General features: G+C 47.2%; 1 protein-coding gene across 1 annotated transcript in view; it reads left to right on the top strand.

The window, feature by feature from the left end:
* LOC144679989 (piezo-type mechanosensitive ion channel component 2-like) overlaps positions 1 to 13,314 on the top strand; it is a 1,019,816-nt gene that overhangs the window by 442,702 nt on the left and 563,800 nt on the right. Inside the window, exon 4 of the mRNA XM_078541050.1 lies at positions 9,756 to 9,798. Within this exon, the coding sequence (XP_078397176.1) occupies positions 9,756 to 9,798 (43 nt within the window). The remainder of the gene's footprint in view (positions 1 to 9,755; positions 9,799 to 13,314) is intronic.

Here is a 13,314-nt window from a genome sequence, read left to right as displayed (position 1 = left end):
GTCAGTTAACCGAGGTGCATGGTGCCTCTCGAGCTCCAAGGCCTCCTGCTCATATATGGAGAGGATGAGGAGGTGTGGAGGTCCTCCACCAGTCTGCGGCCTCTCAAAATTGTTATGGGATGTCTTCTCCTGAAAGGACAGAGGAGCATTGATTAGTCCACTCTCTGCCTGTAGTGGCATTGCAGCCTAACCAACCCCAGCTGAGGAGCACCTTGCAGGGCACACCCGAGTTGTGGCTCTCGAGCTGCAAGGCACTCAGTCAAAGCAGCCAGGGCTCAACCCCTTGGCCAGCTCTGGCATCATTGACATTGGGTACTCAGACTCTAACACCCCTGAGTTCCATGGGGGGATGGCTAGCCCAAAATACTTCAACACACTGACCCATGCCAACGTGGTACTCACCCTTCATTAAACCTTTTTCAGCACAGCACCCAGATATGCCACACCATGTTGTGGCTGCTCACCTGGGCTGCCACCTCCTCCCATGCCCTCTTTCTGAGGTGCGGTGGCCTCCTCCTCCCATCTCTGGGGACAAAGGTGTCCCTTCTGGTAACCACCTCCTCCGGAAGGGCGGCAAGGCACTCATCGGAAAAATGGGGGGCCGAGTACTCAGCCAATCTCACATCTACATCTTTGTTTGCAACCATGTCGTTGTTGCAACTCCAGCAGGGATAGCTTCCTTGGATCTGCCAGTGCTGTTTTTGAATGGCTTCCGGGCTGCCATTGGACCTCGGCCACAGGCCCTTGCCCCTGCCTGCCTCTTCTCGAACATTCTACAGCCGGCTAAGGCCCGCCCAGCATAAAATCACGGTCACGATCCAATTGCGAGTGGCAGTCGGCTTCCCAACTGCTCCCGCTCGCCCCCGCCGAGCCTGCCTAACGAGGGCAAAATTCTGCCCCATGATTTGCTGTTAAACCCAACAGTGAATAAGCATGGTTACTGTGTTATCATAAGAACAAACTGTAGTATACATTATAACTTATATATAAGTTAAGTATAACTATCAATCTTTTTGGTAGAATGTTAGCGTGCATTTACACTACACTGTTTTAGTGTGAAACAGTTCTGCTTCTCAGCTACACCACACTAAGTTTTGTAACCCAAGGGCTGAATTTCCCCCCCCCCCCTGTTGAGGTGGGGGGGGGAGTTGATGGGCAAGCACGTTGGGGCACGCTTCTGATCGGCGCCCCGCTTGGAGGCACGGTGCCATTTTACGTGTGAGGGCCAACTAAGGCCCGCCCATCGTGACGTCCGCAGGGAAGCGCTATGCGCTCCCTGTGCGGGTGGGGGGGGGGGGATTCCTAAAATCGAGAGTGCACTCTTTAGCGCCTGCGCACAAAAGAGCACACTCATCTCCCTGAGGCTAAGTGCAGCCTCAGGGAGATCGGCTGTAAAAGTGAAAAAGCTCAAAATAGAAAAATAAAATTTCCCTAACATGTCCCCTCATGGGACATGTTCATAATTTCCAAAAAAACTTTATTAAAATTTTTAGAACCCGACATGAAACCTCATCCCGCCCATGGATGAGGTTTCATGCTTTTTCTAATTCGCGCCGGGGCTCCTGGCCTGCCCACCAACCTTAAGGTTGGACGGGCTGGTCCACTAATTACTTTAATTACTCTGTCAAAGGCCTGAATCGGCCATTGACAGGTCAGCGAACGCGCAGCTGATTTTGCTGCGCCCCCGCCTTCCTGAAAATTTAAATGGGGCGTGGTGACGTCCTGACGTCACCGCGCATCATTTTATGCGTTGACGAACGGGCCCCACCCCCGCTCGCCGACGGTAAAATCCAGCCCCAAGTCTGAAATCCTGAAGAACAAGCTTAACTTTACTCCAGACGAAGGCAGATTTACTCTGGTCTGAGCTTGAGCCCTGACTTAAGATTTAGGCTATATTGACATTATATAGCCAACTGAATGCTTTTTCCCTGTGCGGTCACAAAATTCAAGAAATTAGGAGGCAGTGTCCTTGACTTGCTATCTATTAAATTAATGGGTAGGAAATCATGAAACATAGGCTTACAATTTTCCTTATCTGCACTTTGCCATATGGTCCATATTGGTTTATCCTTCCAGAGGGATAGAGTTCCTTCACTTCTGTATCCAATTAATTTTTAACGATTGCAAAGTTTACATCTCCACTGCTCTCTTTGGAATTCAAATCCATGGCCTGTATTTTTCAGATGGCGGGATCTCGCTTCCCAGCATCTGAAGAGTCGGCAGGGAACACATCCCCATCGACTCCGAATGTCCCGCAGCCATTTTACGCTTGAATGAGCATTAAGTGGCTGCAGGTGGGACTTCTGATCCTCATGCAGGAGGCAGTCCCGCCTTAGAGAGTTGCCAGTGATAGGATTAGTGATTGGATGGCAGCTCAGCCGTCCCTGCAGCAACAGTGCTGCAGTAGACCAAAGAAGAAATGCAGGAAGATGCCTGAGACTAAGTCCGGGCACTGGAAGCCCAGGTAAGTTCAAGGGCAGGTAGGGTAGGGAAGACCTGGGGGGGGGTTCACAAAAGGGGTGATTGGGAGATGACAAGGGGGTGGGGGGAGGTCCGGATGCCACCTGACCTATGTTGGGGGAGGGGGCACCTGACTTCAGAAGGGGGCTTCTGATGGAGACACCCACACATCACCACTGACCGAGATGTAACTCTGTTGATTTTCGGCCTCCCCCTACGCAACTTCAGTTCCTCTGCCAGCCTAAATATTGAGCCCTTAAATGGCCAATAAATTGCCAATTAAGGACTTCAGTTGGGGCAAGTATGGGCTTCCTGTCCAAGGCCTTTCCTGCCCCAGTGTAAAATTATTGTGTGGTTGGGGTGGGTGAAACCCAGGGGGAATCCTGTCCCTTCAATTTCACTCTCCTCCCACCCCACCTAAAGGTGGGGGAATGTAAAGTTCTGGCCCATGTTTTATCACTCCTTGAATAAAGAAGAGCTCTTCAAATTATAACATTTATCTTCATCTGGTTTCGACCTGTATCACTTTATCTACTCCTGCAAAATAATTAAGGTAATATTTTCATATAACTTTTCCATACCCTTAACTATCTTATATATTTTGTCAAGATCCTGTTACGGACCTTTAACACTTAAAAAGAAATCTGAATATCTTGTAACCAATGGAACTATGCCGCCAGTAGCCCCCCCCACCCCAGGGCTCCACTGGGGACCTGTGTGGCATCATCCAATCAGTGACATACAAGTGCACTGAGGAAGTGACAGATGCCTCATTCAGGAGAGCACACCAACTTGTCTGATTCTGCCTGGATCCCGAAAGCCAGGCTGAAAGAGCGTTGTGTTTGCAGCAGTCGCAGGTTTTCTGCAACTGCAAAGAGCTACTGACTGCATACATGTGGCCCTGAGAGCTCCCTGGCAACAGCCAGTCACACTGATCAATAGGAAAAGTTTTCACTCTTTCAACATGCAGCTGATGTGTGATCACAGAAGACAAATCCTCCATGTGTGTGCTCACTTCCCAGGGAACTTGCACCTCACCTATATTCTGACCCACTCCCAGGTGCCACAAGTTTTTGAAGGGCCTAAGTGATTGCAAGGCCAGCTCCTTGGCGACAAGGGATACCCCTAGAAGACCTGGCTAATGAAGCCAGTTCGCAGTATGTACAGTGCTGCTGATGAGAGGTACAATGCTGCATATGCCTCCACAAGATTCGCAATTGACCCGACGATAGGCCTCCTAAAGATGAAGTTCAGATGTTTGAACCGCTCAGGCGGGGCCCTCCAATACTCACCACAGAGAGTGTCCCAGATCATCGTTGTCTGCTATGTCCTGCACAACCTAGCGCAGCAAAGGGGGGGATGTCTTGTCTAAGGGAGACATGGAGGTTTGAGATGTCTCCTCCGAAATTTAGGATGGTGAAGGCGACGGTGATGACGAGGGCCAGGATGTTGCAGAGGAACATGCAGAGCCCATTGCAAGGGTGCAACCTGACAGACAGGACCGTGACAATCTGATAGCTAACAGATTCCAGGCTGATTCCAGCTCTGAAGAAGATTCATACGGACTCGAAACGTTAACTCTGTTTCTCTCTCCACAGATGCTGCCAGACCTGCTGAGTTTTTCCAGCATTTTCTGTTTTTATTTCAGCTTCCAGGCATTGTAAGCTGCTGAGACATTTCCTTTACTATTTGGTTTTCTATCATTTGGTGGCTGGCAGTTCCCAATTCTTTTTTGGTAACAGACATTGTACTTTGCCCAAATGTACCTTGATTTATGATAGCTGAATAAAATTCCGCTACTTAACATCTGCCTTGCTGGTGCTTTGACCCTTCGCGTGCACCAAACTGTGCTGATATACAGAACCTTGGTGCTAAATGCAAGCATTAGAACCTGCGAAGCATTCCTTTCTCTCATGACCTCGGGCACCAGTAAGTAGAATTGAGATTTTTCCCATGCCCTCACAAAATTCGTGTGCATGGTAATTTTTAAGCAACATGAAATCTTACCTTGGCAGGGATGCACTTGTGTTACACTCACACCTGCTCCCAATGGGACCCAGACCTTGCAGAGAGCTCTTTCAGGCAGAACTAGAGATATGGGTGCCCAGGGAGGAGCCGCATGAGAACACCATTTGGCCACTCAAGATCGCTCCTCCATGCAGGTTGATCAGAGAAGATCATGTTCCTGCCCCCCAATTGCCACCCGCCCATAATAAACCTATATCTCTCGATATTTTTATCATGCTGAAAGGTTTTGAGGTTACTTTGGAGTCCACTCATTGAGAGTGCCTCATTTGCACTATGGGTTGTTGAATAGCATACTCTGGACCCTCCAAATGCAGAGACTCCCAGATGTCTCTGTCCTAGATGGCTTTAGTATTAATACAAGACTGTGATCCGTCATTGTGAACACCCCAGCCAAGGTAAACATCTTTCTTGCATGGATCCTGCAGAGTGCTGTTAGAGCTGCTGATGCTTGCATTCTTGGGAGGAATTTTCCATGCCTTTTGGCGTCAGGCGTCATGGCAGGTGAGAACGGACAATATGACGGGAAGGCCAAAAATCAGTTTCACATATTCGTGAAATCAGTTTGTAACCGTCCATTCCGCCCGTCAATGGCAGGCCGCGTTTCCTGTCACTGCACATCAGGAACTTCATTTTAATACATCTGCATATCATTAAAAGCCCTGCTCGCTGGAAGCATCCCCCCATGTCAAATTTACCACCCACGTCGGTAGGAAAACACAGTGGTGCAGAAAACGTCTTGACAAGTGTGACGTGCGGTGTTAGGACTTACCGTCAGGGCCTTGCTAACATCGTGGACACCTGAGGACCAGAAGATGCTGGACTCCTACAGCAACCTGACCCTGGAGGAACGTGCATCGCATGCCGGGTGGATTCTCATGGACATTGCTCCGCCGTGAAGAAGCTCATGGAAGGTGGAAGGTCACCGCTGAGGGCCTGCTTCGGGACATAAGTGTCTTGACCATGTTCTGCTATGGATGATCATCGAGGGAGGTGGAGAGGAAGGTGTAGGTTTGACTGGGAGAGGAAGGTGTACTGGTGGGGTGGGAGAGAAAGGTCTAGGTTTGACTGTGAGAGGAAGGTTTAATGGGGGTTGAGGTTGGGAGGGGAGGAAACAATGGTGAGGCGGGGGGTGAGGTTGGGAGAGGTGGATCAATGGTGTCAGGTGGTAAGATTGGGAGAGGGAGAAGGATGGTGTGGGAGGGGGTTGAGGTTGGGGAGGGGGTACGGTGGGAGGAGGATCCAAGGGAAGGAGTTTGGAGGGATGAAGGAGCCTGGAGGGGGGAAGGAACCCAGGGGCAGGAAAGGGTTCACGGGGGCAAGGAGTCCGGTGTGGGGGAAGAAGGAGCTCGCAAGGGGGAGGGAATCTAGAGGGAGGAAGGAGTTTGCAGGTGGGAAGGAGTAAGGGTGGAGGAAGGAGTAGGGTTGGAGGAAGGAATAAGGGTGCAAAATGTCAGGTGAACGTGCAAGGGAGGGGTCTGTGGAGTCAAGGACTGCTTCCTGGGGAAAAAAATGAGGGTGGGTGTGGTAGGAGGGAATGGTGAGAATGAGAGAGGGCAGAGTGAGCCGGTAGGTCGGGAGGGTGGGGGTTAAGGTAGTGGTAGAAGGGATGGTGAGTGTGGTTGGTGGAGACTCAGAGGCAGGCACGGCACCTGGGGTAGGAAGGAGGAGGTTGGGGAGGTCGATGTGGATGGGGGTGGGATTCTCAGGAAGCTAGGAACGTGCATGTTCACTTGGGCATCCCGGAAAGAAAAGGGATCTGGTTGATACGTGATGGAGCAGATGTGGAAGGTGATGCCGGGGAGTGATAGGGAAAAGGACATGGGTGAGTAGGGGAGGGGAAACGATAAGGGAATTGAAGACAAGCTTTACCAGTACCATGCTCAGAAAATTGAAAGGGGAAGGAGCTTCATGTTGGGCGGGAACAGGTGCTGCATGGGAGTGCGATCAGAGCTGCAGGTCAGGTCAGATGGACAACTGAAAGAGAACCCCAAAAGGCAGCATTGAAAATGCTTAGGGCATTGAGATGAGCGAGATGGAGGAAGGATCTGTGTGTGTGGGAGAGTATTTGCACGAGACTCCAAAAGGCCCTGCCACTCACACACCCCCCTCCCGAATCACTCATGGGCTGGCTGCACACAGCTGAACTGCTAGTGGGTGGGGGAGGACTCGCAGAGCCTGTAAATAAAGCTGAAAGATACCATTACACATTATTCAGTGAAAGAATATATTCTAGATTATAAAGTGACAGAATGTGTTCACTTGTGTAGCCACTTGTGACCACTTTTCTAGGCCTAACACTTCTTGGTAGCCATGTGAGAGGGAAATGGGGCACTTCGATGTCCCTCCAGATGCTACTCACCCTCAAGGAGTCCGGCCGGGGCTCCAAAGCGAGGAGGAGCGGCAGCTGGTCACCCCTGGTCATACACTCAGGAATCTCAGAGGCTGTCCCCTCCCTCTGAGTCCCCTTTTCCCCGTGACTCCCCTCAACCTCACCCTCTGTCACTGCAGAGGGAGAGCTGGCCCGACAGCCCAAAGCAAGCCGGGGCTCTCAAAGCCTCGGCTCACCCGAGGACGCACGTTGAAGTCATCAGTGGCACAAGCTGTCTCCACCCCGGCTGTGGATGTCAGGGCAGCACCTAGAAGTGTTTCCAACAGCTCTGGATGACGTTCGCCTGCCTTCTGCTGTCTCTTTATGATGAGTTGGAAGGCCGAATCCAGGAGCATGCCATCGTGTTGATTGGTGAGGACATGGACCACGCCTTTGGTGACGGTGAGGTCGGAGGCAAAAATCCATGTGAGGATCCTGCGCCACATCATCTCTCTTTCAATGCAAATGTGAGTGCTCTCTCTCCTGCTTTTGACTTTGCTGCCATGCACTAAGCATCTCTACCTTGGTTCACAGGGAGCTCTTCCAAGCGACTGACACTGTCAGCCAGGCAATCCCTCAGCTCCATCCACGTCCTCATCTCCAGCCAAAAGGTCACCTCCTCCACTGAAGAACTGGAAATAAGCAACCTGGAAGGTCCATTGCTGGACCTACAGGCTGTGTCTCCACCCCTGCTGTGGATGTCAGGGCAGCATTTAGAAGTATTTCCAACAGCACTGCATGATGTTCCCCCACCTTCTGCTGTCTCTTCCTGATGAGTTGGAAGGTCGAATCCAGAGGCTCGTAATCTGACTCGGACCTCACCGCTGCCTCTTCCTCAGCAGTCCTCCAAGTGCCGAGGAGCTCGGCTGACCTGCCTCCTCCTGCTGCGGACACGTGTCTGTGCGGTGACCATCAGAGTGTGAACCTGAGCCTGCTCTAGATCTAGGTCCCACTGAGGTGTGTGTCTGCGCTGGTCGGGGATTTGGGTAAACGCTGTGACGGATCTTCCAGGCTGCTTATTTCCAGTTCTTCAGTGGAGAAGGTCCTTTTGACTGGAGGTGAGGACGTCAATGGAGCTGAGCGATTGCCTGGCTGAAAGTGTTGGTCGCTTGGCAGAGCAAACTGGCTTAATCTCAGGGGAGGTGGTGGCATAGTGGTATTGTCACTGGACTGGTAATCCAGAGACCCAGGGTAATGATCTGCGGACCTGGGTTTGAATCCCACCAGGGCCTATGGTGGAATTTGAATTCAAGAAAAAATTTGGAATTAAAAGCCTGGTGATGACTGCGAAACTTTTGCCGATTGTCGTAAAAACCCATCTGGTTCACTAATGTCCTTCAGGGAAGGAAATCTGGCCTACATGTGACTCCAGACCCACAGCAATGTTGACTCTTGAATAAAAAAACAAATAAAAAAAAATCTCAGACTGCTGCCAGGGAGAAGGATGGATTTGGTAGCTAAGGAATAGAGATTGAAGTGGGGTCTGAAAACAATGGCTTCAGTTTTCCCAATATTTAATTGAAAGAAATTTCTGATCATCCAGTACTGGGTGTTGTAGTATAACGATCAAGGCAAGGGTTAATGCTGGAATGGGAAACAGTACTGCCCTCAGTATGATGTAAAGAGACACATGACCTGAGACTAGAGGAAGTGTGGACTGGATAGAGACCTGTGTAGAAGCAAGCATGGAGTTATACCCTGTATATGTGTACTTGGTTATGTGTTACCAATAAACACCTAATGTTCAGCCATACAAGACTCAGAACCTCTTTGTGAGACCTACTGAGTGGTCATGCAACATACAACATGGTGGTACCTAATGAAAAACCAAGAACCTTAGAGAAGCTGGAGCAGAAATTCAAAAGCTGGAAAATTAAAGGAGCAGCATTCTGACCTGACTGAACCTAAAGTGAAGACACAGAGGGAGATCACCGGCAAGATGTTCCATTGCAGAATTAGTAGCAGAAAGGCAGAAGAAAAATCTCCACAGTGCAGCCGAGGATTCCGCAAATCTTATGGAGCATTATGAATGCCCACAGAGTGCAGAGTCAAAGGACCTAGCAGGGGTGAGCAAAAAATTTAGTTATAAGCCAGGAATAGCTTAAAAAGCTTCAATGCTGTTAAAAAGTCAGGGCAGCCTGTTTCCAAAAGCACCACTTAATGTTCAACCATACAAGAATCAGAGCCCTTTTTTGAGACCTACTGAACAGACACTAAACATACAACACATGTCAGTTAAGCAGTCTGATAATTTAGCAATGGTGGAGGAATTGAGATGATGAGGTGAAGTCGGGTGTCATTAGCGTACATGTGAAAACTAACACTATGCTTTCGGATGACTTTACCAAAAGGCAGCATGGAAATGAGAATTAGGAAGAGGCCAAGAATAGATCCTTTAGGAACACCAGAGGTAACGATGTGGGAGCAGGTAGAGAAGCCATTGCAAGTGGTACTTTGGCTACGATTAGATATATAACAATGGAGCATCCTCACCTAACTGAATAACAATGTAGAGACACTGGAGGAGGATGGTGTGGTCAACCATCTAAAGGGCTGCAGACAGGTCTAGAAGGACAAGGAGAAAAAGTTTACCTTTGTCATAGTCACATAGGATGGCATTTGTGACTTTGATCAGAGTTGTTTCAGTACGATGTTAGGGGCAGAAACCTGATTGGAGGGAACCATAGTTTTCAAGGTTGGTGTATTCAACAGTTTTTTTTGAGGAGATGGGTTATGGTGGAGAATGCCATTACAAAAAAATAACAGGCTAATTGAATGCATCATCGCTCAGAAATGTGTGAATTGCTATTTATATATTTTACGATTCTACTGAAGTCTTTGAAATCTTCTAAACAATAACCATCATAAAATTAATTGCTTCGTACTTTATTTTTACCAGGCACAGATTGGGAAAAGACCTTACGACAGATAGGATTTGAAAGGTGAGTGTTTCTTATTGTTTTATCATATATAAACTAATTTTATAACAAAGTATAATTGATATACTACTGATTTATTGAGGTTTAGCTTGAAGTAATGGAATAGCCTATTTTGATATACGATAATTTGTACTGGATAATGAATTCCCTGATAATCATCTGCAGGGCGCACTCAATTTGCAATATAGTCAAGAGCTTTTCTGTGTAGTTTTAAACATCACAAACAAAAAATATACATTGAGGTGTTATTTAATGAGCAATAAATAAATATGGTGCATTTTAGAGTTAGTTGCAATTCATAGTTAGCCTATAGTGAAAAAAGCAGCCTTTTGGACTGACTGCTGACTTGGAGGTTAATTTTTGCTGACAAATCGTAGACTGAACTTGTAGCTCTTCTCTGTACATAGCAGATTTTAAGCATTGTTCGTTTTAGCCCATGATCCCTTTTCCAAATTCCTCACTCGAACTCAATCCAATGGTGTGTAATTTCAGTATCCTACCTGAACTAAACTGAGCTGTGTTAAAAAGCTCATAATTCAGTCCAGCAACAAGCCTGCTGATTACCATCTTTATAAAATATGTCCCATCCCTGCTGCTGAAATTCTCCAAATTCCACTCCTCCACACCCTTCTTACAGGTCTTCCAAACTCCAACAATGGTGCCCAGAACTGAACACAATACTCTAGTGGAGGCCGAACCAGTGATTTATAAAGGTTCTTTATCACTTTCTTGTGTTTGTATTCCATGCCTCTATTTAGAATGCCCAGGATCTCATATGCCTTATTAACCACGTTCTTAACCTGCCCTGCCATCTTCAATTTTTGTACAAGAACTCCCAAGGTTTCTCTGCTCCTGCACCTCTTTGGAGTTGTATCTTTTATTTCATATTGTCTCTCCTCATTCTTTCTACCGAAATGTATCACTTTGCACTTCTCTGCATTAAATTTCATCTGCTGTGCGTCCACCTATTGCACTAGCCTGCCTATGTCCTCTTGAAGTTTATCACTATCCTCCCCTTGTTCACAATATTTCCAAATTTTGAAACTGTGTCCTGCACACCCATTCATATAGATCAAGGAAAGCAACGGTCTTAATATCAACCCCTGGGAAACCTATTGGGCAGAATTTTGCCCTTGGTGGGCATGCAGGCCCCACCGGCTCGGCGGCGGGCGGACAGCCAACCCCCGCTGCCGAAACAGGGCCTGCCGCCATTTTGAGTGGGCCTGCCCGACAGGAAGCGCTATGCGCTATGCGCTTCCTGTGCGGGGGGGGATGGAATCCCCAGCTGTCAAAGTGCGCTCTTTCGCGCATGCGTGCGAAAGAGCGTACTGCTCCCTGAGACTAAGCGCTGTCTCAGGGAGATTAGTGACAGCCTAAAAAACTTAAAAAATAGAAAAATAAAAATATTATTAACATGTCCCCCTCATGTGACAATGTCACATGAGATGGGACATGTTAATAAATATAACATTACATTTATTAAAGTTTTTAAATAGGAACATGAAACCTCATCCCGCCAGTGGATGAGGTTTCATTTATTGTCAGAAGCCCGCTGGGGCTCCTGGCCTGCCCATCAGCCTTAAGGTTGGACGGACGGGGCCTTTAATTACTTTAATTACCCTGTCAATGGCCTCAATTGGCCATTGACAGGCCGGCGGGCGGACAGCTGATTTCGTTGTCTGCCCGCCTTCCTGAAAATTTAAAGGGACCGGGATGACGTCGGGGGTTCCTCCCGATGTCATCCCGCGTCATTTTCCTGTCGGTGAGTGGGCCCCGCCCCCAAATCGCCGACGGGAAAATTCTGGCCACTATATACCCTTCTTCAGTCCGAGAAACAACTGTTCACCAGTACCCTGTTCCCTATCATTCAGCCAACCAGATCCATGCTGTCACTGTCCCTTTTATTCCATGGGCTTTAACTTTCTGACAAGCCTCTTATGTGGTATTTTGTCAAATGCCTTTTGGAGGTCCATGCATACCACATCAACTGCATTTCTCTTATCAACCCTCTCCGTTACCTCATCAAAAAACTCAACCAAATCATTTAAACACAATTTTCCTTGAACAACTTTGCAAGCTTTCCTTAATTAATTCAAATTTGTCCAAGTGACTGTTAATTTTTTCCCAGGTTATCATTTCTAAAAACTTTCCCACCTCTGAGGTTTAACTGACTGGCCACTAGTCACTAGATTTATCATTACAATCTCTTTTGAGTAAGCGTGTAATATGTAAAATTCTCCTGTCCTCTTGGACCACCACTGTAGCTAAGGGAAATTAGAAAATTATGGCCAGTATCTTCACGATTTCCACCCTAACTTATCTCAGAACCCTTGGATGCATCTAATCTGATCCTGATAGACTGATCAACTTTAAGTACTGTCAGCCTTTCCAATACCTTTTCTTTAGCAGTTTTAGCCTATACAGTATCTCAATTACTGCCCCTTTCACTGTGACTTAGGCAGCATCTTCTTCCTTGGTAAAGACAGGTGCAGAACTCATTTAGTTACTCAGTCATGCCCTTTATTTACAAGTATAAATCCCATTTTTGATCCCTAATTGTCCCCACTCCACCTTTTAATACCCTTTTACTATTTATAGTAAATATATAATAGTAAATAGATATAAATATATCTATTTATAGATATAGAAGACCTTTGGATTCTTTTTTATGTTAATTGCCAGTTTCTTACTCTCGCTTTGCTTCTCTTTTTTTTCCATTTTCCCTCTGAACTTTCTGTATTCAGCCTGGTTCTCACTTATATTATCAATTTGACATCTGTTATATGCATCATTTATCTACTTCATCTTATTCTCTTTTGTTTTCCTACTTTTTCCCCTCATGGGAATGTGCCTCAACTGACTTTGAACCATCACCTCTTTATTGTTCAATTTACAGCCTGAAACAGGGTCATTTGACTCAACAGGTCCATGCTGGTGTTAATGCACCACACAAGCTTCCTCTCACCTTTCTTCATCCAAGCCCCCCCCGCAACACATCCTTTCTTTTCTCCCTCTTGTGCTTATCTAGCTTCCTGTTATATGCAATTTCCACAACCTAACTTTACTCCTAAATTCATCTTGTTCTGGTTACTTTTCCAATACTTCCAAGCTAATCGGCTAGTTATTTTCTTTTACAATAGGACACTATGAGGCCTACTGTAGATTCTCCTACTAGCTTGAAACTAGGCAACCTTCCAGCTTCTGTTCCTCACAAGATCCAAACTGAGATAAAACCTTACCCACCTTCCACATGGTCAATGATGAAGTTAGTGTTTACTCTGCTGACAGTGCAAGTTTGTCTAACCGTCATTTATTTTTGGCTAACTTCTCTCAGTGAGCTGCATACTGAGCTGTGGGTGAGGCGGTGGTGTAGTGGTATTGTCACTGGACTAGTAATCCAGAGACCCAGGGGAGTGCTCTGGGGACCGAGGTTTGAATCCCACCATGGCAGATGTGAAATTTGAATTCATTAAAAGTCTAATGATGACCATGAAACATTTGTCGATTATGATAAGAAGC

This window comes from Cetorhinus maximus, chromosome 4 (genome assembly GCF_964194155.1).
Source record: "Cetorhinus maximus chromosome 4, sCetMax3.hap1.1, whole genome shotgun sequence".
Classification (NCBI taxonomy): Eukaryota; Metazoa; Chordata; class Chondrichthyes; order Lamniformes; family Cetorhinidae; genus Cetorhinus; species Cetorhinus maximus.
The sequence above is the reverse complement of the archived record's forward strand: the minus strand, read 5'-3'. Positions and strand labels throughout refer to the sequence as shown.